General features: G+C 37.1%; 1 protein-coding gene across 1 annotated transcript in view; it reads right to left on the bottom strand.

Moving 5' to 3' along the window:
• The window catches only part of NEGR1 (neuronal growth regulator 1), a 917,236-nt gene that overhangs the window by 294,186 nt on the left and 595,615 nt on the right, over nt 1-27,435 (bottom strand). Inside the window, exon 4 of the mRNA XM_061186448.1 lies at nt 3,968-4,099. Coding sequence (XP_061042431.1) covers nt 3,968-4,099 — 132 coding nt within the window. The remainder of the gene's footprint in view (nt 1-3,967; nt 4,100-27,435) is intronic.

The raw sequence follows: 27,435 nt of genomic DNA, 5'->3' as shown, positions 1-27,435 counted from the left end.
CTTCCCTATAGAGATCTTTGTTATTTGATTAGTCTATGATACCATCTACATTTTCCAGATTCTAGATATGGCTTCCATGAATCAACTTTACTGATTTTTTAGACCCTGGTCTCTCTTTTCCTGTTTTTCCCAGTTTAATTGAACCCATGGGCTTTCTGGACATTCATTTTTCCACTTTTTAATTAACAATAAAAATTATGGGACTAATATCCTCTAGGTTGCTTCCAGGGATGGAATACAAATGCAAATAACACAGAGAATCTATCCAACTCTAATCCACTAGCTCCCTCTGGCTTAGCTAACCAACTGGTTCAAATTTTTTTCTCTCGTGTTATGTGTGTGTATGTGTATTAATTTCTCAAGTTCTGTTTATGATAACTGTCATGATTCCTTTTCATTTTTTAGTTTGTTTTTCAATTTGTTAAGAAATATATATACATACATATGTAATATATATGTAAGTATATATATACATACATATGTAAAAATGTGTAATATATATTAAGTATGTAATATATTTCTTGTCCGTGTTTGTTATAGAGCTCTGTGCTCAATTTTGGGCTTTGACAAACTAAAGTTTGTTCAGTACGTTTTGGTTAATTTCCTTTGGGAAATCAGTTCAGTAAAATCCATGGATAGGGGCTTCCTTGGTGGCGCAGTGGTTGAGAATCTGCCTGTTAATGCAGGGGACACGGGTTCGAGCCCTGGTCTGGGAAGATCCCACATGCCGCAGAGCAGCTAGGCCCGTGAGCCACAACTACTGAGCCTGCGCGTCTGGAGCCTGTGCTCCGTAACAAAAGAGGCCACGATAGTGAGAGGCCCGCGCACCGCGATGAAGAGTGGCCCCCGCTTGCCGCAACTAGAGAAAGCCCTCGCACAGAAACGAAGACCCAACACGCCAAAAATAAATGAATAAATAAATAAATAAATAAATAATTTAAAAAATCCATGGATAGTGCTTCTAAAGGGGTAAATTCACAAAATTAATACTTTCCAAATTTCCTCATAACCAGGAACTTACACTCACACACCTACGCTACTTAGCTATCACTGGTATACGTGTGATAAAATTATTCCAAACTAAGGCAAATTTTAGGTCTTGACCAGAAGTCTGAACAAACTTACATAAAATATTGATTCAAAAGATGTAAATTTAATTGATCAATCAGTATTCAATACAATTCTTCATGGCACATTTAAGAAAATGTGAGCTATCAAAGGTATAATTTGAGAAGCAGCAGAAAACAACATTGAATGTTTAAAACCATTTAAAAAATCCTGTTGAGTCCATTTTCTTAATATTTTTAATACTGTGTTGGCACCAATATTTCCACTTATGACTGTACTTTAACTGAAATTAGTTCTTAAAAAACATAGTCTGCATCATGGCTATATAAACACATCCTTAACCTTTTTTTTTTTTTTACTTTCCCCTTTTTCCTTCCGGTTTTCCTTCTTAAGTTAAAGTTGGTTAACGACATTTTCTTTTCTACCGATTTTTAGGTGTCTAAAACCCTGCAAAAGCCACTGAAGCACCCTTTTCAACTGATGGAATGTTTCTAGGCTCTGCTTCAAACTTTCCTGCTTCCATTTTGTGTTGGAAGGCAATTCTCCATGGGTCTCTTGTGTTTCTGCACATCTTGTGAGCAGAGGCACTGACAGCTTTTGTTCCTGACAATCTTTTCAAGGAAGTTTGTATAGAGAACAGTCTTGGAAGATAGAAGAGGTAGTTCTCTCCGTGGAGCAAAGGGCAGGTTTGTTTACAGTCCAGTATAATGAAGATAATTTCTCCCTCTGTGGCAAAGGGCAGGTTTGCTTGCTGCCATTATACAAAAAAAATTCGAGTTTCTAAGCTCAGGGAGCCTCAGCTATGACACACACCCACTGTGTGTATAGGCGTCACCTAGCCCTCATCACATCACCCTGTAGTAATTAGGGCTTGGGGAACGGATGTAAGACAATACTCTGGCTACTGCTATCGCTATGAGTAATAAACTGCCCCTTGTCTCTGTCTTCTGCCAGCAACCATGAAATTGTGGCAGATCCTTCATACTTCTTGACATCTGTTTCCTTAATTTCTGTCCTTCTGCTTTATATATGGATTCTTTTCTCCACACAAATCCTTTAGATGACTCATTGGTTGGTGTGTCTTTCTTTCAATTCAATTTCTCTCCAAATTTCTGCATCCTTACTTGAACTTTATCAGTCTAAAGTACTCACTTGTCCAGGAAAAATAGAGAATCAGATTACATAATAAGTGACAATGAACTAAAGTCAGAGAGATAAAAAGATAGAAAAGAAAGTGTGAATGCAAAAAAAAGTGTGGATTATACATGGAGCATAGGCCCATGAAAATCCATATGGCAGCTTGTGTTCAATTGTATCCCCATTGGAGACATGAGTTTAGAGATATGTTGTTTCTGGGGGTTTGAAAGTAGGCTGCATTGCCAGGCTGGGTGCCTTGCTTGTTTGACAGATTGACTCTACCTTTTCTTTTCTTAGTGCTCACTGCTAAAAATATCACTTCCCTTGTACTCTTATTTCTCACCTCTTTTCCCAACCCTCCAACAATAAAATCTGTAGACTCATATTCAGATAAGCATGGTTAGTTATAAAATAATCAGGGATTTTTATTTGCTTATTAACTCTAATTTCAGAGAGTTCCAGAGGGATAAGCAGTAACCCTCTGCAAAAGGAGTCCTGAGATTCAATGGGAACTTATCATAAATGTATAATTCCAGGCCATATACCTCAAGGATTTTGATTCAGAAGGGCTGGTGGGGCACAGAAAATTTCCATTTCTAGTAAGCTTCTTGGGTGCTCTGCGGAAGTTTGTCTCAGAATATTATATGAGAAACTCTGCTCCAGAAACTGCCTCCTTCTGGCATTATGCACATTTGCTCAGAGTCAACCCCAAATGTATAGCTTAGTCACTGACAAATGTTAGTTGGTGGCAATGATTTGCCCTGGCAGATACTCAACTGCCTAGAGTGTTTTGATAGTCATTTTTTGACCCATGAAACTGAGATTCATATTAATATGAAAAAACTGCTTAGTTTTAGCATTTGGGGATATATTTGGAAAATTTTCCTTCTGATCTATGGTACAATACAATGTACTCATTATTAGCAATGGCCATATATAGAAAGATGTATAAATGGGAGGAAAACACATTGGAAGCTATAGTTTGAAAACACTTTGGTAAAATACTATTATCCCCAAAATATTCTATTTGAATAAGTTAAACAATGTGAAAATTTTTGAGAGAAAGACTAAAAGGGATTGTTTTTGAAAAGTAAAGACTATCACAGTCATTGCTGTTGAGATCATAAGATATAAGATATTAATGAAAAAATGACTTTCATCACTGTTTTGAAATATATTTAGAGAAAAGGTATAACATAATGACACTGATGGTTCTGCAGGTATCTCTTAATATTCTAATTTCCTACTAATGACGTTCATGGGAAAATTACTTCTTCGTTTTCTCAATATTGTCCAAACTAAATAGAATTAAATACCCACATAATAGGAGTATCACAGTAACAGCTTTTCTCTTTAAGTACAGAATAGCACACTTCATGTCCATCAAATTTGATTGGGAATTCCACACTTAAATTTAGTCAGAATACACTCCAGGTGGAACCCATGAGAATGAAGATAACACCATGAGTATAGGATGCTTTAGAGATAAGGATACCACAGTTTAGAATGCCAGGGACTAGGATGATACCGGAAACACTGCCATCTAAACATTAAACTGAATTATTGTGGAATTACTTGGGGCAATTGATGTTACATAAAACAGTTTGATCAATATTCTAACATGTAAACATTTTCACTGCCAACAGGCAGTGTTTATCAATAGACCACCTCTTAAAAAATAGCAACATATGTTTCAGACAGTATTTTTCAGGTGTTTTATCTTTTCTATGAAATTATATTGATAAAAGGTTTTGGGACTTACAGTTTACGACAATTTTCACTTTTTTCACATCTGGAAATGACACATCATTTTCTGCACTGCATTCATATTCTCCAGCCTGGTCCCTTGTAATTCCATAAATGTCCAAATATTGTCCATTTTCAAATGGTTTCGCTACGTGAAAAAAAAAGTACAGCGTGTTTAATTGTAGCTGCTTGAGGCTTCATTCAAGAAAACAACGATGGTGTGTCTTCCTATTAGATATTGCTGACAAAATAATTCCAAATGTAACTGGGGAATTATTAAACCTTTTGTTCTCTTATATTCAGAGGTAAAGTCAGAGAAAAAAGCAGAAACTGAACAAGGGATACTATAACAACTGTTTCCCCAGAACAGGATATACATGTGTACTTTTTAATTGATTGTGGTCTCCTAACCTCCTCACACATCAAATCAAGCTCTGCACATTTCTGTAATTGAGTTCAACAACCTCCTAGCAGTGTAGATGAAATTCACTAATATGACTTGGTACATATTGACTTTTATACAGTGTAAGCTAGCAACTTGACACTTAACCTAACTAAATGCTACTTTTCTTTTGGGGAAATCTCACACTCATTCTCAAAGTTTCAAGCTAGATGGCTTGATAAAAGTATGGAGATATATTAAACCATTGCTATATTTCAGTTTCCATACTCATTAAGGTTTCTAAGGGAGGTATACTATATACACTATATATAACCCACCTAATAAACCTCAGGAAAAAACTTTATGATTCTCAAACTAAGAGTTAAGTGGCTGTAAAAACAAACTAAATTACTTTTATTTTTTAATATTCCAGGGAAAACATTATATTTGACTAAAAGTGACAGATTAAAAATACAGAGACATAATCATGGATAAAAGAATATTCCCAAGTGAATGGGATTTGAAAAGAAGACTCCTTTCTGAAATAACAGAATTTTTATTTATTTGAAAGTAGAGAATCATCGGGCAGGAGGTTCCTGATTATTAGAGATACTGCAGAGGAAGAATGGGCCTATGTGAATTTCAGGAGGAGGGATTTCATATATAATATCTATGTTAAAATTTTTTTTCCTTTGGGTTCCCTTGTCTGGGTATATCAGTTGCTGCATTGTTGCCCTCCAGGTAACTATGACTTTGCTAACTGAAATCTGCAGTGTTTAGAATATAGATGATTAAGTCATTTCTCTGGCTAATCACAATTTGTAGAGAGAGGAGAGTTATACTTCTGAGATAATAGTTGGCTGATATGCTATTGTAGGTATACAGAGGTAAGCTCACAAAAGCAGCAGCTGTCTTCAAATTCATGTTCTTAAAATCTGATTTTATAATCATTTTCTTTGCTCAACTTGGTGTCTTTATCTGACTCCAAACACTAATATAATGTTAAATTTTAATGTTCCCTTCTATTTCTCTTATTTTTCATTCTTACAATGAAGATAATCTAGGCCTAAATGTGTCTGTAAAAAACTACTGCAATATAGGGAGGACAAAATCTTTATTCATATCTAAGAATTTTTAAAATATAACTTGAATTATAAAGGGGGATATTAAACAGAAATTAAAGTATGGGGAAAATTGATCTACCATATCAGAATTAAATAATCTCATTGGGCAGTATAAAATGAAGCCAATCACAAGTGAAAAGGTATAATATTGTGAAAATTTGTAAAAACAAAATTTATAAGGGTCTAACTTATTTTCAATATTAAAATGTTACATGTAGATTCCCATTTTTGTGAAATGACATAATTTTAAGAAGTGTTACCCCCCAAATGCATGTTTTTGATAAATAAATCATTAAATATGGTGTGTATTAGTGTATGTTGTTGTTTAAAGAAAGAAACACATTAGATTTGAAATAACAGATTTCAGAAATATAAAAAGAAGCATTTTTTTCTCTCTTAAATGGTTAAATGGCAGACTTTGTAAGACTGACAACAACTACAAGAAGCTGTGTGATAAAACATCACCAATATCAAAACCACTACCTCATTCAACTCGAGAGCACCACTTACATCTATTGAATGTTTGTTCCTAGAGTTCACCGCACAATCTATGCACCCAGATTCAGGGATGGTTCTCCAACCCCACCAGAGAACAATGTCTTTATTTACAAACCAGAATTATCAATAGATGTCTATGCATTGCACAAATCAATACCTATAGAGCCAGTGAATGAATGGGTGATATTGCCAACACTAGCTACTGATAATAAGACACTAATATAAAGAAGCATAAATGCATGGTCAACATCTTAATTTTCCCCACTGGATTCCTGATACTTTAAGCCATTCCCTTAATTCCATTCACCATGCATCAGCTCTTCCCAAAGGTGTGCTCTAAGTATTCTCTTATTTTTACACAACTGTAGTTCTGTTTCCATCCTGAACGCATCTTGCTCTTTTCTCAGTCTAATCCTACCACGCTTGAATTTCAGATTTGAAACTTGGAGTTGCTTTGCCTAGAATTTATACCCTGGAGTGTCCTGGCTGTCTGTGATTTGCTTGGTTGCCTCTTTGGCTTTTGTTATCCTCAGTTTTCCTGAGTAGTAATTCTTTACCTTAGTTTTAGACCCAAGGAAACCAATCTTGTCCTTAGACACTTGTCAGGGTCTCTCTCTATTTCCATCACTCCCCTAGTAAGGGAAGAGGATTTGCGCATAGTACACTGAAATGCAAAGAGTAACATTTCAATTCATGCAATCTAACTCAACTTATCCCCCAAAAACAGAGGGGAAAGACCAAGGCTAAAGGGATATAGGGAGCTAGTGACTTGGCATCATCACCACTGCCAAGACTTTACAGTGTTTATGAGGGTTATGTACTATCCTAGGGTACTGCTTATAAATCTAGAAGATGTATAAAAATTGTGTAATATTTCATAGGGTACCAATTATAAATGTTGGTGAAACATAAGCCATTGTGACTTGGCAGCCTTCTTCTGGTCACAGGTTTTGCCATTCTCCATGCGCGCAACAACAATTTCTGTTTTGTTTATCTGCATCCCTAGCTCTAGCATAGTACTTGAAACAGTATATACTTGGTAAATATTATTGAATAAATAAAAAATACATTGATTAAGGAATTAATAAAGTCCCGTTAGGATAGTGCACGAAGAATCTAAACACTTATATTTGAAGAAGTTTCCAATTCTCTTTCAGAGTCGAGAGGAAGGGAAAGAACTTTAAAGAATTGTCATCCTTGGGGGGAGGGGCAAGTTGGTGGAAGAGTAAGACGCGGAGATCGCCTTCCTTCCCACAAATACAGTAGAAATACATCTACACGTGGAACTGCTCCTACAGAACACCCACTGAACGCTGGCAGAAGACGTCAGACCTCCCAAAAGGCAAGAAAATCCCCACGTACTTGGGTAGGGCAAAAGAAAAAAGAAATAACAGAGACAAAAGAATAGGGACGGGACCTGCACCAGTGGGAGGGAGCTGTGAAGGAGGAAAGGTTTCCACACACTAGGAAGCCCCTTCGTGGGCAGAGACTGCGGGTGGCAGAGGGGGGAAGCTTCAGAGCCACGGAGGAGAGCGCAGCCACAGGGGTGCGGAGGGCAAAGTGAAGAGATTCCCGCACAGAGGATTGGCGCCGAGCAGCACTCACCAGCCCGAGAGGCTTGTCTGCTCAGCCGCTGGGGCGGGCGGGGGCTGGGAGCTGGGGATCGGGCTTCGGTGCTAGCCGGGAGGGAGTCCGGGAAACAGACTGCAGCTGCCGAAGAGGCAAGAGACTTTTTCTTGCCTCTTTGTTTCGCGGCGCGCAAGGAGAGGGGATTCAGAGCGCCGCCTAAACGAGCTCCAGAGACCGGCGCGAGCCGCGGCTATCAGCGCGGATCCCACAGCAACAGGGGCGCAGGGGAAAAACGGAGAGATTCCCACACAGAGGCTCGGCGCCGAGCAGCACTCACCAGCCCAAGAGGCTTGTCTGCTCACCCGCCAGGGCGGGCGGGGGCTGGGAGCTGAGGCTCGGGCTTCGGTCGGATCGCAGGGAGAGGACTGGGGTTGGCTGCGTGAACACAGCCTGAAGGGGCTAGCGCACCACAGCTAGCCGGGAGGGAGCCCGAGAAAAAGTCTGCAGCTGCCGAAGAGGCAAGAGACTTTTTCTTGCCTCTTTGTTTCGCAGCGCGCAAGGAGAGGGGAGTCAGAGCGCCGCTTAAACGAACTCCAGAGACGGGCGCGAGCCGCGGTTATCAGCGCGGACCCCAGAGACGGGCATGAGACGCTAAGGCTGCTGCTGCCGCCACCAAAAATCCTGTGTGTGAGCACAGGTCACTCTCCACACCGCCCCTCCCGGGAGCCAGTGCAGCCCGCCAAGGCCAGGCTCCCGTGATCCTGGGACAACTTCCCCAGGAGAACGCACGGCGCGCCTCAGGCTGCTGCAATGTCACGCCGGCTTCTGCCGCCGCAGGCTCGCCCCGCCTCCTCCGTACCGCTCCCTCCCCCCCGCCTGTCTGGGCGGGGAACAGATACCCTCAGGGGACCTACATGCAGAGGCGGGTCCAAATCCAAAGCTGAACCCCGGGAGCTGTACGAACAAAGAAGAGAAAGGGAAATCTCTCCCAGCAGCCTCAGAAGCAGCGGATTAAAGCTCCACAAACAACTTGATGTGCCTGCATCTGTTAAATACCTGAATAGACAACGAATCATCCCAAATTTAGGAGGTGGACTTTGGGAGCAGGATATATTAATTTTTCCCCTTTTCCTTTTTTTGTGAGTGTATATGTATGCTTCTGGGTGAGATTTTGTCTGTATAGCTTTCCTCTCACCGTTAGTCCTAGGGTTAGGGCCGTCCGTTTTTTTTGTTTGTTTTTTTTTTACTTAAAAAAATTTTTTTTTCCCTAATAAATGTTTTCTTAATAATTTTTTCCTTATTTTCTATTTTTAAAAAATTAAAAAAAATTTTTATTAAGTTTTTTCACATTTTTTATTTTAAAAAATTAAAAAAATTTTTTTCTTAATAAATTTTTTCTTAATAAATTTTTTCTTATTTTTATTATGAAAAATTAATAAATCTATTTTTTAAAAATTAAAAAAAAATTTTTTTCTTAATAAATTTATTCTTAATAATTTTTTTCTTATTTTTTATTACAATAGGTTTATTTTATTTTATTTTATCCTCTTTCTTTCTTTCTTTCTATTTTTTCTCCCTTTTATTCTGAACCGTGTGGATGAACGGCTCTTGGTGCTCCAGCCAGGCATCAGGGCTGTGCCTCTGAGGTGGGAGAGCCAACTTCAGGACACTGGTCCACAAGAGACCTCCCAGCTCCACGTAATACCAAACGGCGAAAATCTCTCAGATATCTCCATCTCAACATCAAGACCCAGCTTCACTCAACGACCAGCAAGCTACAGTGCTGGACACCCTATGCCAAACAACTAGCAAGATAGGAACACAGCCCCATCCATTAACAGAGAGGTTGCCTAAAATCATAATAAGGCCACAGACACCCCAAAACACACAACCATAAGTGGACGTGCCCACCAGAAAGACAAGATCCAGCCTCATCCACCAGAAAACAGGCACTAGTTTCCTCCACCAGGAAACCTACACAACCCACTGAACCAACCTTAGCCACTGGGGACAGATACCAAAAACAACGGGAACTACGAACCTGCAGCCTGTGAAAAGGAGACCCCAAACACAGTAAGATAAGCAAAATGAGAAGACAGAAAAACACACAGCAGATGAAGGAGCAGGGTCAAAACACACCAGACCTAACAAATGAAGAGGAAATAGGTAGTCTACCTGAAAAAGAATTCAGAATAATGATAGTAAGGATGATCCAAAATCTTGGAAATAGAATAGACAAAATGCAAGAAACATTTAACAAGGACGTAGAAGAACCAAAGAGGAACCAAGCAATGATGAAAAGCACAATAAATGAAATTAAAAATACTCTAGATGGGATCAATAGCAGAATAACTGAGGCAGAAGAACAGATAAGTGACCTGGAAGATAAAATGGTGGAAATAACTACTGCAGAGCAGAATAAAGAAAAAAGAATGAAAAGAACTGAGGACAGTCTCAGAGACCTCTGGGACAACATTAAACGCACCAACATTCGAATCATAGGGGTCCCAGAAGAAGAAGAGAAAAAGAAAGGGACTGAGAAAATATTTGAAGAGATTATAGTTGAAAACTTCCCTAATATGGGAAAGGAAATAGTTAATCAAGTCCTGGAAGCACAGAGAGTCCCATACAGGATAAATCCAAGGAGAAACACACCAAGACACATATTAATCAAACTATCAAAAATTAAATATAAAGAAAACATATTAAAAGCAGCAAGGGAAAAACAACAAATAACACACAAGGGCATCCCCATAAGGTTAACAGCTGATCTTTCAGCAGAAACTCTACAAGCAAGAAGGGAGTGGCAGGATATACTTAAAGTGATGAAGGAGAAAAACCTACAACCAAGATTACTCTACCCAGCAAGGATCTCATTCAGATTTGATGGAGAAATTAAAACCTTTACAGACAAGCAAAAGCTGAGAGAGTTCAGCACCACCAAACCAGCTTTACAACAAATGCTAAAGGAACTTCTCTAGGCAAGAAACACAAGAGAAGGAAAACACCTACAATAACAAACCTGAAACATTTAAGAAAATGGGAATAGGAACATACATATCGATAATTACCTTAAATGTAAATGGATTAAATGCTCCCACCAAAAGACACAGACTGACTGAATGGATACAAAAACAAGACCCACATATATGCTGTCTACAAGAGACCCACTTCAGACCTAGAGACACACACAGACTGCAAGTGAGGGGATGGAAAAAGATATTCCATGCAAATGGAAATCAAAAGAAAGCTGGAGTAGCAATTCTCATATCAGACAAAATAGACTTTAAAATAAAGACTATTACAAGAGACAAAGAAGGACACTATATAACGATCAAGGGATCGATCCAAGAGGAAGGTATAACAATTGTAAATATTTATGCACCCAACATAGGAGCACCTCAATACATAAGGCAAATACTAACAGCCATAAAAGGGGAAATCGACAGCAACACAATCATAGTAGGGGACTTTAACACCCCACTTTCACCAATGGACAGATCATCCAAAATGAAAATAAATAAGGAAACACAAGCTTTAAATGATACATTAAACAAGATGGACTTAATTGATATTTATAGGACGTTCCACCCAAAAACAACAGAATACACATTTTTCTCAAGTGCTCATGGAACATTCTCCAGGATAGATCATATCTTGGGTCACAAATCCAGCCTTGGTAAATTTAAAAAATTGAAATCGTATCAAGTATCTTTTCCGACCACAACGCTATGAGACTAGATATCAATTACAGGAAAAGGTCTGTAAAAAATACAAACACATGGAGGCTACACAATACACTACTTAATAACGAAGTGATCACTGAAGAAATCAAAGGGGAAATCAAAAAATACCTAGAAACAAATGACAATGGAGACACGACGATCCAAAACCTATGGGATGCAGCAAAAGCAGTTCTAAGAGGGAAGTTTATAGCAATACAAGCCTACATCAAGAAACAGGAAACATCTCGAATAAACAACCTAACCTTGCACCTAAAGCAATTAGAGAAAGAAGAACAGAAAAACCCCAAAGCTAGCAGAAGGAAAGAAATCATAAAGATCAGATCAGAAATAAATGAAAAAGAAATGAAGGAAACAATAGGAAAAATCAATGAAACTAAAAGCTGGTTCTTTGAGAAGATAAACAAAATTCATAAACCATTAGCCAGACTCATCAAGAGAAAAAGGGAGAAGACTCAAATCAATAGAATTAGAAATGAAAAAGGAGAAGTAACCACTGACACTGCAGAAATACAAACGATCATGAGTGATTACTACAAGCAACTCTATGCCAATAAAATGGACAACCTGGAAGAAATGGACAGATTCTTGGAAATGCACAACCTGCCGAGACTGAACCAGGAAGAAATAGAAAATATGAACAGACCAATCACAAGCACTGAAATTGAAACTGTGATTAAAAATCTTCCAACAAACAAAAGCCCAGGACCAGATGGCTTCACAGGCGAATTCTATCAAACATTTAGAGAAGAGCTAACACCTATCCTTCTCAAACTCTTCCAAAATATTGCAGAGGGAGGAACACTCCCCAACTCATTCTACGAGGCCACCATCACCCTGATACCAAAACCAGACAAAGATGTCACAAAGAAAGAAAACTACAGGCCAATATCACTGATGAACATAGATGCAAAAATCCTCAACAAAATACTAGCAAACAGAATCCAACAGCACATTAAAAGGATTATACACCATGATCAAGTGGGGTTTATTCCAGGAATGCAAGGATTCTTCAATATATGCAAATCAATCAACGTGATACATCATATTAACAAATTGAAGGAGAAAAACCATATGATCATCTCAATAGATGCAGAGAAAGGTTTTGACAAAATTCAACACCCATTTATGATAAAAGCCCTGCAGAAAGTAGGCATAGAGGGAACTTTCCTCAACATAATAAAGGCCATATATGACAAACCCACAGCCAACATTGTCCTCAATGGTGAAAAACTGAAACCATTTCCACTAAGATCAGGAACAAGACAAGGTTGCCCACTCTCACCACTATTATTCAACATAGTTTTGGAAGTGTTAGCCACAGCAATCAGAGAAGAAAAAGAAATAAAAGGAATCCAAATCGGAAAAGAAGAAGTAAAGCTGTCACTGTTTGCAGATGACATGATACTATACATAGAGAATCCTAAAGATGCTACCAGAAAACTACTAGAGCTAATCAATGAATTTGGTAAAGTAGCAGGATACAAAATTAATGCACAGAAATCTCTTGCATTCCTATATACTAATGATGAAAAATCTGAAAGTGAAATTAAGAAAACACTCCCGTTTACCATTGCAACAAAAAGAATAAAATATCTAGGAATAAACCTACCTAAGGAGACAAAAGACCTGTATGCAGAAAATTATAGGACACTGATGAAAGAAATTAAAGATGATACAAATAGATGGAGAGATATACCATGTTCTTGGATTGGAAGAATCAACATTGTGAAAATGACTCTGCTACCCAAAGCAATCTACAGATTCAATGCAATCCCTATCAAACTACCACTGGCATTTTTCACAGAACTAGAACAAAAAATTTCACAATTTGTATGGAAACACAAAAGACCCCGAATAGCCAAAGCAATCTTGAGAACGAAAAATGGAGCTGGAGGAATCAGGCTCCCTGACTTCAGACTATATTACAAAGCTACAGTAATCAAGACAGTTTGGTACTGGCACCAAAACAGAAATATAGATCAATGGAACAGGATAGAAAGCCCAGAGATAAGCCCACGCACGTATGGTCACCTTATCTTTGATAAAGGAGGCAAGCATATACAGTGGAGAAAAGACAGCCTCTTAAATAAGTGGTGCTGCGAAAATTGGACAGGTACATGTAAAAGTATGAAATTAGAACACTCCCTGACACCATACACAAAAATAAACTCAAAATGGATTAAAGACCTAAGTGTAACGCCAGACACTATCAAACTCTTAGAGGAAAACATAGGCAGAACACTCTATGACATAAATCACAGCAAGATCCTTTTTGACCCAGCTCCTAGAGAAATGGAAATAAAAACACAAATAAACAAATGGGACCTAATGAAACTTAAAAGCTTTTGCACAGCAAAGGAAACCATAAACAAGACCAAAAGACAACCCTCAGAATGGGAGAAAATATTTGCAAATGAAGCAACTGACAAAGGATTAATCTCCAAATTATACAAGCAGCTCATGCAGCTCAATAACAAAAAAACAAACAACCCAATCCAAAAATGGGCAGAAGACCTAAATAGACATTTCTCCAAAGAAGATATACAGATTGCCAACAGACACATGAAAGAATGCTCAACATCATTAATCATCAGAGAAATGCAAATCAAAACTACAGTGAGATATCATCTCACACCGGTCAGAATGGCCATCATCAAAAAATCTAGAAACAATAAATGCTGGAGAGGGTGTGGAGAAAAGGGAACACTCTTGCACCGTTGGTGGGAATGTAAATTGATACAGCCACTATGGAGAACAGTATGGAGGTTCCTTAAAAAACTACAAATAGAACTACCATACGACCCAGCAATCCCACTACTGGGCATATACCCTGAGAAAACCATAATTCAGAAAGAGTCATGTACCAAAATATTCATTGCAGCTCTGTTTACAATAGCCAGGACATGGAAGCAACCTAGGTGTCCATCATCGGATGAATGGATAAAGAAGATGTGGCACATATATACAATGGAATATTACTCAGCCATAAAAAGAAATGAAATGGAGGTATTTGTAATGAGGTGGATGGAGTTAGAGTCTGTCATACAGAGTGAAGTAAGTCAGAAAGAGAAAAACAAATACAGTATGCTAACACATATATATGGAATCTAAGGGAAAAAAAAAAAAGGTCATGAATAACCTAGTGGCAAGATGGGAATAAAGACAGAGACCTACTAGAGAATGGACTTGAGGATATGGGGAGGGGGAGGGGTGAGATGTGACAGGGTGAGAGAGTGTCATGGACATATATACACTACCAAATGTAAAATAGATAGCTAGTGGGAAGCAGCCGCATAGCACAGGGAGATCAGCTCGGTGCTTTGTGACCACCTAGAGGGGTGGGATAGGGAGGGTGGGAGGGAGGGAAATGCAAGAGGGAAGAGATATGGGAACATATGTATATGTATAACTGATTCACTTTGTTATAAAGCAGAAAGTAACACACCATTGTAAAGCAATTATACTTCAATAAAGATGTTTAAAAAAAAAAAAGAATTGTCATCGTTGCTGACGTCTTGTAATGATAAGTGATGGCAGTGGTGAGAACAGACTCTGGTACAGCTATCACAGATCCTTTTTATGATTATAAAGACTAACAAAAACTTCAAATACAATTTTGAAGAAAAAGAGATAAGTACTTCCTGTAATGTAAACAATAGTTTTCTTTTGTGCTTAGTCTCTTCCAGACATGGATAGACTCGTCTCAAAAAAAATGGAGAACTGGAGAAATTCCACAGGCTTTCAATGATGCCACTATTATCAACATCTTCAAAAGAAAGGCTGAAAACCAGGATGCAGCTATGCTTTATAATATCTCTCTTACACTGATTTCTGGTAAGAATCTGGCAGGAAAGAGTTCTGTATTGGCCACTAAATAATATCTAGATTTGGCTTTATGGTTTGGTAAATCATGTGAAAATTGTTAGTAACAACATTATATTTCTACAAAGTGCTAATATGTTTGAGAAAAACTTTTGACAAAATAAATCTCTCTTCCCTTAATTTCTAGTACATTATCCTTCACTAATTTTCCTCTCACCTCTCTGGCTATTTCTTTTCACTTTTTCAAAACCCTTCACATCTTCACATCTCCCAAATATTGCTTCTGTCCTATGACCTCTTTTTTCCTCATTCAGTACACTTTTCATGATTCAAGGGATTTGTTCATTCATTTTCATTTCACTATTATCTATATACTGATAAGCATCTGATTGATCTGTTTATCCTGTATCTACATCCTGAATCTTGGACGCATTTATTTAGCTGGACATCTCCACTTGGATGTCTCATAGGCATCTCAGAATCAAAACACCAAAACCAAACTTACTTTTCCTGCTATACCTGAAACTCCTGCCGAGTTCCAATCTCAGTGAGTACTCTGATTATCACCTAGTTGCTCAAGCCACAAATCTTAGCTTAACTTTGACAGCACACTTTGTCTTAGTCCATAAACCATCAGTCACTGTGTCTTGTCAATTTTACCTCCTAAGTAATTCTCAAACCCCTTCTAGGAGCCTCTGTGTCTCAGTTACTGATCTCTGAATGCACATACTCGGATGATGTGCCAATGACTACATACTGCTTTGCAGAGTCATTTCAATCATTTCCCAAAACCCTTGCTCAGAAACAGTCATCCCATTTTTCAAGGTTGCCCTGCAAGAATATATTTTATTAGGTTCTCATAGCCATTTATTACTAAATAGTACTCTGCAAATGAATTTTAAAATACCCTTTGAATGATTCACTTACATTTATGACTGTAATTATTTCCTGTCAGCTTGCTATCCACCAGCATATTTAGTATCATGCAAGTATCTCCTCTATGCATTTTCCCATATTGAGTGGTGAGGGATGTGGGTTCTAGAACTAGCCTACATGGCTTCAAATGGCAGCTCTGCCATTTACAAGCTCTGTGACCTGATACAAGGTATTTGACCAATAGTTTACTCATCTGTGATGTGTGAGGATAATAACAGAACGTGCCTCATACGTATGGTTGTTGTGAGGATTAAGTGGGTTAATGCAAGCAAAGTGCTTAGAACACTGTGTGACACATCATAGGAAATATATATATGCTGTTATTACAATGCACAGGATTAGGCATGCCAGAAAGGTTTAGATAAATATTGTTTCTGTGGTGAGAGGTTACTGTATTCAAGGATTGAGGCTTCTGTCTTAACATGATATTCAATGGAACTAGAAGTGGAAATAAATAAGTCGCTGAGAGGTGTTAATAGCAATGACCAGTTAAGTTCTCATATCACTGTAGGAGATCAGTAAATATATCTCTCTTGTAGATCTGTAGATGGAATTGAAGGTTGATCTCATGTTGGAGTCACTTTCTCTCTGCCTGAATTTCCAAGGACAATTTAACCTTAATTCACTTCTTTCCTTTCTTAACAAAACAAAACAAGAAAGCCTGCGCTAATGTTATATGGCATACACATGCTTGTTATTAATCATTTTTCCCTTTTATTGTTTATTGAAGTATATTTGACATATAATATTATATTAGTTTCACATATATAACATAGTGATTCAGTATTTATATACATTATACATTGGTCACCAGAATAAGTCTAGTATCCATCCATCACCATACAAAATTATTTCAATATTATTGACTATATTCCTTAAACTGTATATTACATCCCCATGACTTATTTATTTTATAACTAGAAGTTTGTACCTCTTAATCCACTTCACCTATTTTATTCAATCTCCCACCCTCCTCTCCTCTGTTGACCACCAGTTTTTTCTCTGTATCTATGAGCCTGTTTCTGTTTTGTTTTGTTTGTTCATTTTTGATTTTTAGATTCCACAAATAAGTAAAATAATATACTTGTTTTTCTCTGCCTGACTTATTTCACTTAGCATAATACCCTCTAGATTTATCCATGTTGTCACGAATGGAAAGATTTCACTCTTTTTTATAGATAGTAATATTTCATTGTATATATACCACATCTTCTTTATCCATTCATCTGTCAAACATTCCTCTATTAATGGACACTTAGGTTGCTTCCAAACCTTTATTATTGGTAAATAATGCTGCAATGGACATTAGAATGCAAGTATCTTTTTGAATTAACGTTTTTGTTTTCCTCATATTAATATCCCGAAGTGGAACTGCTGGATGATATGGTAGTTCTAGTTTTAATTTTTTGAGGAATCTCTATGCTGTTTTTCATAGTGGCTGTACCAATTTACATTCCCACCACAGTGCACGAGGGTTCCCTTTTCTCCTCATCTTCACCAACACTTGTTGTTTCTTGTCTTTTTGATGATAGCCTTTCTGGCAGGTGTGAGGTACTATCTCACACAGAAATCTTACATGTGTTTCCTTGTCTTTACCGAGGACTAGGCTGTACATACATAGCAAGAAATCTCAAAAAGTTGCAGAAAGAACAACTCGGGAGTTTGTAAGCTGAACAATTCCTAGAGCTCAAACAATGTGAGGAGTCATTTGATCTCTGACCGTCAAGAATGAAAAGGCCTCTGTAATTATCAGAGAATTCAGTGCAGACTTAAGAGGCTTATGTCTTAGTAGAAAGGTTAAAGAAAAGCTGGAATAGAGATTCTTCTACATCTGTTCCTTTAAAGCTTAAAAGTAGGATTCCATGGACCAAAATTATCTATAAGTAATATAGCTTCCTGTAAGAAAAAAGCTCAACACTTTTTAAGGGAACAAAATGAAATCTAGACATTCAACAATGTAACAAACAAAATGTCTAGTTTCCCATGAAAAAAATCACTATATATTCAAAGAAGCAGGAAGCTGTGAACAGTAACTAAGATAAAAATGAGTCAACAGAAATAGATCTACAAATGAGAGAGATGATAGAGCCATCAGGCAAATATTTTAAAATAACCAGCTATTATAACTATATTTAAGTATTTAAGGAAAAAAAGTGAATATAATTATGAGAGGAATGGAAAATAGAAAAAATTACCAAAATTCTTGACATAGGAACACAAAATATCTCAAATGAAATATTAATTGGCTGAAATTAATTGGGAGACTAGATACTGAAGACAAACTTTATTAAACTTGAAAGCATTTATTCAAGCATTTTAGTATTTATCTAAACTGAAGCAGAAGGAGAAAAGAATACAAATAACCAAACAAATAATTAAACAAACAGAGCCTCAGTGATATATGGAAATTATAAATTTCTCTCATATATGGATATTGGAGTTCCCTAAAGGGGATAGAAAAAATATTTGAAGAAATAAAGGAGGAATTTTTTCCAAATTTGATGCATACAATAAAATGTCAAATATAATAAGTTAATAATCTCCAATCAGGATAAACACAAATAAAAATCACTCAAAAGCACATTATAATCAAGTTGCTGAAAACCAGAAAGAAAGAGAAAATTTAAATAGCATCCAAAGACAAAACAAACATTACATGCCAAGAAACAGAAACAAATGTTTTCCAGACTTCTTGTCTGAAACTACATAAGCCAGAAGACAGTAGAATACCACCAAAAAAAAATAAAGGTCTAAAATCAATCCTGTGAGCTTCAACCTTAAGAAGCTAGGAAATGAAGAACAAATGAAACCTAAAGAAAACAGAATTATGAAAGTAATAAAAAGCAGAAATCAGTAAAATTAAAAATGGACAACTTCAACCTTAAGAAGCTAGGAAATGAAGAACAAATGAAACCTAAAGAAAACAGAATTATGAAAGTAATAAAAAGCAGAAATCAGTAAAATTAAAAATGGACAATCAATAGAGAAAATCAATGAAACCAAAGCTAGTCTTTTAAAAGACCACTGAAATGGATAAAGCTTAGCCAGGCTGATAAAAAATAGAAATATAACACAAATTACCAATATCAGAGGTGAAAGAGAGGATATAATAACTATAGTCATAAGAAAAATTGAATAGCTACTAAACAAAAACTCTCTAACATTTAACTCAAGAATTTAGATTAAATGGGCAAATTCATTGAAAGACACAAATCTCAAAACCAATCTAGAAGAAATAGAAAATCTGAATATTCAATATATTTTCAATTATAAGAAATTAAATTTATAACTTAAAATTTCCCACATGGAAAACTCCAGGATCATGTTTATTAAGATTTTAAGGAAGAAATAATGCCAGACTTATACAAAGTCTTTCTGAAAATGGAGGAGAAGGAAAATTCCCCAAAGCATTTTATGAGGCTAACATTACCTCAATATCAAAACTAATGACAACAAAAGAAAAAAATCATGAACATAGACACAAAAATCTTTTAACAAAATTTTAGTAAACAAATCCAGTAATATATAAAAATAATAATACACCATGGCCAAGTGTGGTTTATCCCAGAATTGAAAGACTGGTGATACAACTGAAAAATCAAACAATATAATTCACTATATTAAGAACAACAACAATAATCTACAAGTATCTCTAGATGCAGGTAAATCATTGAAAACATTCAATATTCATTCAAGATAATATGTTTCAGAAAACTAAGAATTGAAGGGAACTTTCTCAACTTGACAAAAACTTCTGCAAAAACCCTACACCTAACCTCATACTTAATGATGTAAGAGTAAATCCTTTCCCCCTAAGATGAGGGTCAAGGCAAGGTTGTCTACTCTGACCCATATCTCACATCTTATACATAAATTAACTCAATTATCATCATTGACCTAAATGTGAATCATAAAACTATAAATATTCTAGAAGAAAACAAGGGAAAAAATCTTTTTTTTCCGCTAAGAGTTCTTAGATATGACACTAAAAGCATAAGACATACAAGAAGATATGGATAAACTGGATTTCATCAAAATTAAACAAAACTTTGCCTTACAAAAGACACTATTAATAAAATAGAAAGGCAAGCCATATAATGGGAGAAAACTTTCTAAATCATACTGGACAAAGGTCTTGTATCGAGGAGAGTCTACGCCTAGGACAGCTCTCAGTCCCTTCCAGGGCAACGCAGGACCCTCTCTCATGACTCTGACCAGAAGGCCCCTGATAGAAGAGAGGCAGAGCCATCTCCGTTGGCTCTGGACTAACTATCCCTAGATTTCTAGCCAGACCATTTGGAATGGCCATCAGTCCAGGAAGTGATGCAGCTTTCTCCAGTCAGAAATCAACGCTTTCAGAGAGTCCTCGATCAAAGAAATTTCCACTAACTGAAGAGGAGATATTTTATATGAATTGTAGAGCTGCCTACTTAACTGTTTTCAAAAGCAGCTTAGATAACATTATTTCTAAAGATCAACTTTGCTTAGGTAATTTTTTTTAACTTAAGTAGCTTGCCTTATTTGTTCAAAGTTAATAGATCAGAAAAACTGCAATTAGAATTACATTGTTAGAGATTGACCAAGATGGCGGAGTAGAAGGACGTGCTCTCACTCCCTCTTGCGAGAGCACCAGAATCACAACTGGCTGCTGGACAATCATCAACAGGAAGACACTGGACTTCACCAAGGAGGATACCCCACGTCCAAGGACAGAGGAGAAGCCACAGTGAGACGGTAGGAGGGGTGCAATCAGAGTAAAATCAAATCCCATAACTGCTGGGTGGGTGACTCACAGACTGGCGAACACTTATACCACAAAAGTCCACCCACTGGAGTGAAGGTTCTGAGCCCCACGTCAGGCTTCCCAACCTGGGGGTCCGGCAACGGGAGGAGGAATTCATAGAGAATCAGACTTTGAAGGCTAGTGGGATTTGATTGCAGGACTTCGACAGGAAAGGGGGAAACAGAGACCCCACTCTTGCAGGGAGCACACGGAATAGTGTGCGCCTCGGGACACGGGGGAAGGAGCAGTGACCCTGGGGGAGACTGAACCAGACCTACCTGCTAGTGTTGGAGGGTCTCCTGCAGAGGCGGGGGCTGGCTCTGTTTCACCGTGGGGACAAGGACACTGGCAGTGGAGGTTCTGGGAATTACTCCTTGGCATGAGCCCTCCCAGAGTCTGCCATTAGCCCCGTCAAAGAGCCCAGGTAGGCTCCAGTGCTGGGTTGCCTCAGGCAAAACAACCAACAGGGAGGGAACCCAGCCCCACCCATCAATAGTCAAGTGGATTAAAGTTTTATGGAGCTCTGACTGCCACAGCAACAGTCAGCTCTACCCACCACCAGAGCCTCCCATCAAGCCTCTTAGACAGCCTCAACCACCAGAGGGCAGACAGCAGAAGCAAGAAAAACTACAATCCTGCAGCCTGTGGAACAAAAACCACATTTACAGAAAGATAGACAAGATGAAAAGGCAGAGGGCTATATACCAGATGAAGGAACAAGAAAAAACCCCAGAAAAACAACTAAATGAAGTGGAGATAGACAACCTTCCAGAAAAAGAATTCAGAATATATATAATGATAGTGAAGATGATCCAGGACCTTGGAAAAAGAATGGAGGCAAAGATTGAGAAGATGCAAGAAATGATTAACAAAGACCTAGAAGAATTAAAGAACAAACAAACAGGAATGAACAACACAATAACTGAAATGAAAAATACACTAGAAGGAATCAATAGCAGAATAACTGAGGCAGAAGAACGGATAAGTGACTTGGAAGACAGAATGGTGGAATTCACTGCTGCAGAACAGACTAAAGAAAAAAGAATGAAAAGAAATGAAGACAGCCTAAGAGACCTCTGGGACAACATTAAACGCAACAACATTCGTATTATAGGGGCCCCAGAAGGAGAAGAGAGAGAGAAAGGACCAGAGAAAATATTTGAAGAGATTATAGTAGAAAACTTCCCTAACATGGGAAAGGAAATAGCCACCCAAGTCCAGGAAGCGCAGAGAGTCCCATACAGGATAAACCCAAGGAGAAACACGCGGAGACACATAGTAATCAAAGTGGCAAAAATTAAAGACAAAGAAAAATTATTGAAAGCAACAAGGGAAAAACCACAAATAACATACAAGGGAACGCCCATAAGGTTAACAGCTGATTTCTCAGCAGAAACTCTACAAGCCAGAAGGGAGTGGCATGATATACTTAAAGTGATGAAAGGGAAGAACCTACAACCAAGATTCCTCTACCCGGCAAGGATCTCATTTAGATTTGATGGAGAAATCAAAAGCTTTACAGACAAGCAAAACCTAAGAGAATTCAGCACCACCAAACCAACTCTACAACAAATGCTAAAGGAACTTCTCTAAGTGGGAAACACAAGAGAAGAAAAGGACCTACAAAAACAAACCCAAAACAATTAAGAAAATGGTCATAGGAACATATATATCGATAATTACCTTAAACGTGAATGGATTAAATGCTCCAGCCAAAAGACACAGGCTTGCTGAATGGATACAAAAACAAGACCCATATATATGCTGTCTACAAGAGACCCACTTTAGACCTAGGGACACATACAGACTGAAAGTGAGGGGATGGAAAAAGATATTCCATGCAAATGGAAATCAAAAGAAAGCTGGAGTAGCTATACTCATATCAGATAAAATAGACTTTAAAATAAAGAATGTTACAAGAGACAAGGAAGGACACTACATAATGATCAAGGGATCAATCCAAGAAGAAGATATAACAATTATAAATATATATGCACCCAACATAGGAGCACCTCAATACATAAGGCAACTGCTAACAGCTGTAAAAGAGGAAATCAAAAGTAAAACAATAATAATGGGGGACTTTAACACCTCACTTACACCAATGGACAGATCATCCAAAATGAAAATAAATAAGGAAACAGAAGCTTTAAATGACACAATAGACCAGATAGATTTAATTGATATTTATAGGACATTCCATCCAAAAACAGTAGATTACACGTTCTTCTCAAGTGCGCACGGAACATTCTCCAGGATAGATCACATCTTGGGTCACAAATCAAGCCTCAGTAAATTTAAGAAAATTGAAATCATATCAAGCATCTTTTCTGACCACAACGCTATGAGATTAGAAATGAATTACAGGGGAAAAAACGTAAAAAACACAAACACATGGAGGCTAAACACTATGTTACTAAATAAGCGAGAGATCACTGAAGAAATCAAAGAGGAAATCAAAAAATACCTAGAGACAAATGACAATGAAAACACGATGACCCAAAACCTATGGGATGCAGCAAAAGCAGTTCTCAGAGGGAAGTTTATAGCTATATAAGCCTACCTCAAGAAACAAGAAAAATCTCAAGTAAACAATCTAACCTTACACTTGAAGAAACTAGAGAAAGAAGAACAAACAAAACCCAAAGTTAGCAGAAGTAAAGAAATCATAAAGATCAGAGCGGAAATAAATGAAATAGAAACAAACAAAAAAAAAATAGCAAAGATCAATAAAACTAAAAGCTGGTTCTTTGAGAAGATAAACAAAATTGATAAACCATTAGCCAGACTCATCAAGAAAAAGAGGGAGAGGACTCAAATCGATAAAATCAGAAATGAAAAAGGAGAAGTTACAACAGACACTGCAGAAATACAAAGCATCCTAAGAGACTACTACAAGCAACTTTATGCCAATAAAATGGACAACCTGGAAGAAATGGACAAATTCTTAGAAAGGTATAAGCTTCCAAGACTGAACCAGGAAGAAACAGAAAATATGAACAGACCAATCACAAGTAATGAAATTGAAACTGTGATTAAAAATCTTCCAACAAACAAAAGTCCAGGACCAGATGGCTTCACAGGTGAATTCTATCAAACACTTAGAGAAGAGCTAACACCTATCCTTCTCAAACTCTTCCAAAATATTGCAGAGTAAGGAAAACTCCCAAACTCATTCTACGAGGCCACCATCACCCTGATACCAAAACCAGACAAAGACACTACAAAAAAAGAAAATTACAGACCAATATCACTGATGAATATAGATGCAATAATCCTCAACAAAATACTAGCAAACAGAATCCAGCAACACATTAAAAGGATCATACACCATGATCAAGTGGGATTTATCCCAGGGATGCAAGGATTCTTCAATATACGCAAATCAATCAATGTGATACACCATATTAACAAATTGAAGAATAAAAACCATATGATCATCTCAATAGATGCAGAAAAAGCTTTTGACAAAATTCAACACCCATTTATGATAAAAACTCTCCAGAAAGTGGGCATAGAGGGAACCTACTTCAACATAATAAAGGCCATATATGACAAACCCACAGCAAACATCATTCTCACTGGTGAAAAACTGAAAGCATTTCCTCTAAGATCAGGAACGAGACAACGATGTCCACTCTCAGCACTATTATTCAACATAGTTCTGGAAGTCCTAGCCATGGCAATCAGAGAAGAAAAAGAAATAAAAGGAATACAAATCGGAAAAGAAGAAGTAAAACTGTCATTGTTTGCAGATGACATGATACTATACATAGAGAATCCTAAAACTGCCACCAGAAAACTGCTAGAGCTAATTAATGAATATGGTAAAGTTGCAGGATACAAAATTAATGCACAGAAATCTCTTGCATTCCTATACGCTAATGATGAAAAATCTGAAAGAGAAATTATAGAAACACTCCCATTTACCAGTGCAACAAAAAGAATAAAATACCTAGGAATAAACCTACCTAGGGAGACAAAAGACCTGTATGCAGAAAACTAGAAGACACTGATGAAAGAAATTAAAGATGATACCAACAGATGGAGAGATATACAATGTTCTTGGATTGGAAGAATCAACATTGTGAAAATGACTGTACTACCCAAAGCAATCTACAGATTCAATGCAATCCCTATCAAATTACCAATGGCATTTTTTACGGAGCTGGAACAAATCATCTTAAAATTTGTATGGAGACACAAAAGACCCCGAATAGCCAAAGCAGTCTTGAGGGAAAAAAACGGAGCTGGAGGAATCAGACTCCCTGACTTCAGACTATACTACAAAGCTACAGTAATCAAGACAATATGGTACTGGCACAAAAACAGAAACATAGATCAATGGAACAAGATAGAAAGCCCAGAGATAAACCCACACACCTGTGGTCAACTAATCTATGACAAAGGAGGCAAAGATATACAATGGAGAAAAGACAGTCTCTTCAATAAGTGGTGCTGGGAAAACTGGACAGCTACATGTAAAAGAATGAAATTAGAATACTCCCTAACACCATACACAAAAATAAACTCAAAATGGATTCGAGACCTAAATGTAAAACTGGACACTATAAAACTCTTAGAGGAAAACATAGGAAGAACACTCTTTGACATAAATCACAGCAAGATCTTTTTTGAACCACCTCCTAGAGTAATGGAAATAAAAACAAAAATAAACAAATGGGACCTAATGAAACGTAAAAGCTTTTGCAAAGCAAACTACAAACAAGACAAAAAGACAACCCTCAGAATGGGAGAAAATATTTGCAAACGAATCAACGGACAAAGGATTAATCTCCAAAATATATAAACAGCTCATTCAGCTCAATATTAAAGAAACAAACACCCCAATCCAAAAATGGGCAGAAGACCTAAATAGACATTTCTCCAAAGAAGACATACAGACGGCCACGAAGCACATGAAAAGATGCTCAACGTCACTAATTATTAGAGAAATGCAAATCAAAACTACAATGAGGTATCACCTCACACCAGTTAGAATGGGCATCATCAGAAAATCTACAAACAACAAATGCTGGAGAGGGTGTGGAGAAAAGGGAACCCTCTTGCACTGTTGGTGGGAATGTAAATTGATTCAGCCACTATGGAGAACAATATAGAGGTTCCTTAAAAAACTAAAAATAGAATTACCATATGACCCAGCAATCCCACTACTGGGCATATACCCAGAGAAAACCGTAATCCAAAAAGACACATGCACCCGAATGTTCATTGCAGCACTATTTACAATAGCCAGGTCATGGAAGCAACCTAAATGCCCATCAACAGACGAATGGATAAAGAAGTTGTGGTACATATATACAATGGAATATTGCTTAGCCATAAAAAGGAACGGAATTGAGTCATTTGTTGAGACGTGGATGGATCTAGAGACTGTTATACAGAGTGAAGTAAGTCAGAAAGAGAAAAATAAATATCGTATATTAATGCATGTATGTGGAACCTAGAAAAATGGTACAGATGAGCCGGTTTGCAGGGCAGAAGTTGAGACACAGATGTAGAGAACAGACATATGGACACCAAGGGGGGAAAACTGTGGTGGGGTGGGGATGGTGGTGTGCTGAATTGGGCGATTGCGATTGACATGTATACACTGATGTGTATAAAATTGATGACTAATAAGAACCTGCAGTATAAAAAAACAAACAAACAAAACAACTAATACTAAACTTTCATTGGGTTATTTGTATGGAAATATGTTAATATAAATGTTTCAGACATTACATGAAATTTCTAAAAATCTTATATGTTCTGGTATAATGTTATAAGTCATAATCCTAGTTATTACTTTAAAATGTATATCTCAGAAATAACTAATTTTCTTGTCAACTGCATTATTATGAACTATCATCAAATCTTTAACTGTGGTCATTTTTAAGTCTTTTGTCATTTACAGACAGTTCTGGGTGTACTCTGATGCTTTTGCAAATATGTTCCTATAAAAGGGTTTCATCTTCAAGAAATTCATGGAAAAGACTCTGACAAGTACAGGTTTATGGTAACTGACTGTACTGCTGAACTGAATGAATAAACATTTTCAGAACTCTAATGAAAAACTGATGAACTCATAAAAGTGCTAACAAAAGATCAAGATGAAAAAAAAACTAATTACATGGGACTGAGTGAACTGATGAGAATGAGTATAATTTTTGTGACTTTCTGTTTGAATTAAAAAAAAAAATCCCACAAGGACTCAGAGGCAAAGAATATACAAATCAATGTTCACTGCAAAGTAAAGGAGCTGTTACAGTGGAGGATTACTGGACTGAATGTCAATATTATGACATAGTATGAGTGTGTTTCATGTTTGGTAATTGCAATCATTGTTGCTTTTGTTGTGGTCATCCATGTACAATGCTTGGTGTCAGTCGATTTATCTCTTGTAAAAATAAAATACAGTGTGTGTGTGTGAAAAAAAAAAAAAGGTCTTGTATCAAGCATATATAAGGAACTCTCAAAACTCAATAAAAACATACAATCTAATAAAGAAATGAACAAAAGATTTAAATAGATGCTTTTTGAAAGAAAATACTCAAGTAGTAAACAGATATGTCAAAAGGTGATAGACATAATTAGTCATTAAGAAAGTTAGGAAAAGCAAAA

This window comes from Eubalaena glacialis, chromosome 3 (genome assembly GCF_028564815.1).
Source record: "Eubalaena glacialis isolate mEubGla1 chromosome 3, mEubGla1.1.hap2.+ XY, whole genome shotgun sequence".
In the NCBI taxonomy this organism is placed as follows: Eukaryota; Metazoa; Chordata; class Mammalia; order Artiodactyla; family Balaenidae; genus Eubalaena; species Eubalaena glacialis.
The sequence above is the reverse complement of the archived record's forward strand: the minus strand, read 5'-3'. Positions and strand labels throughout refer to the sequence as shown.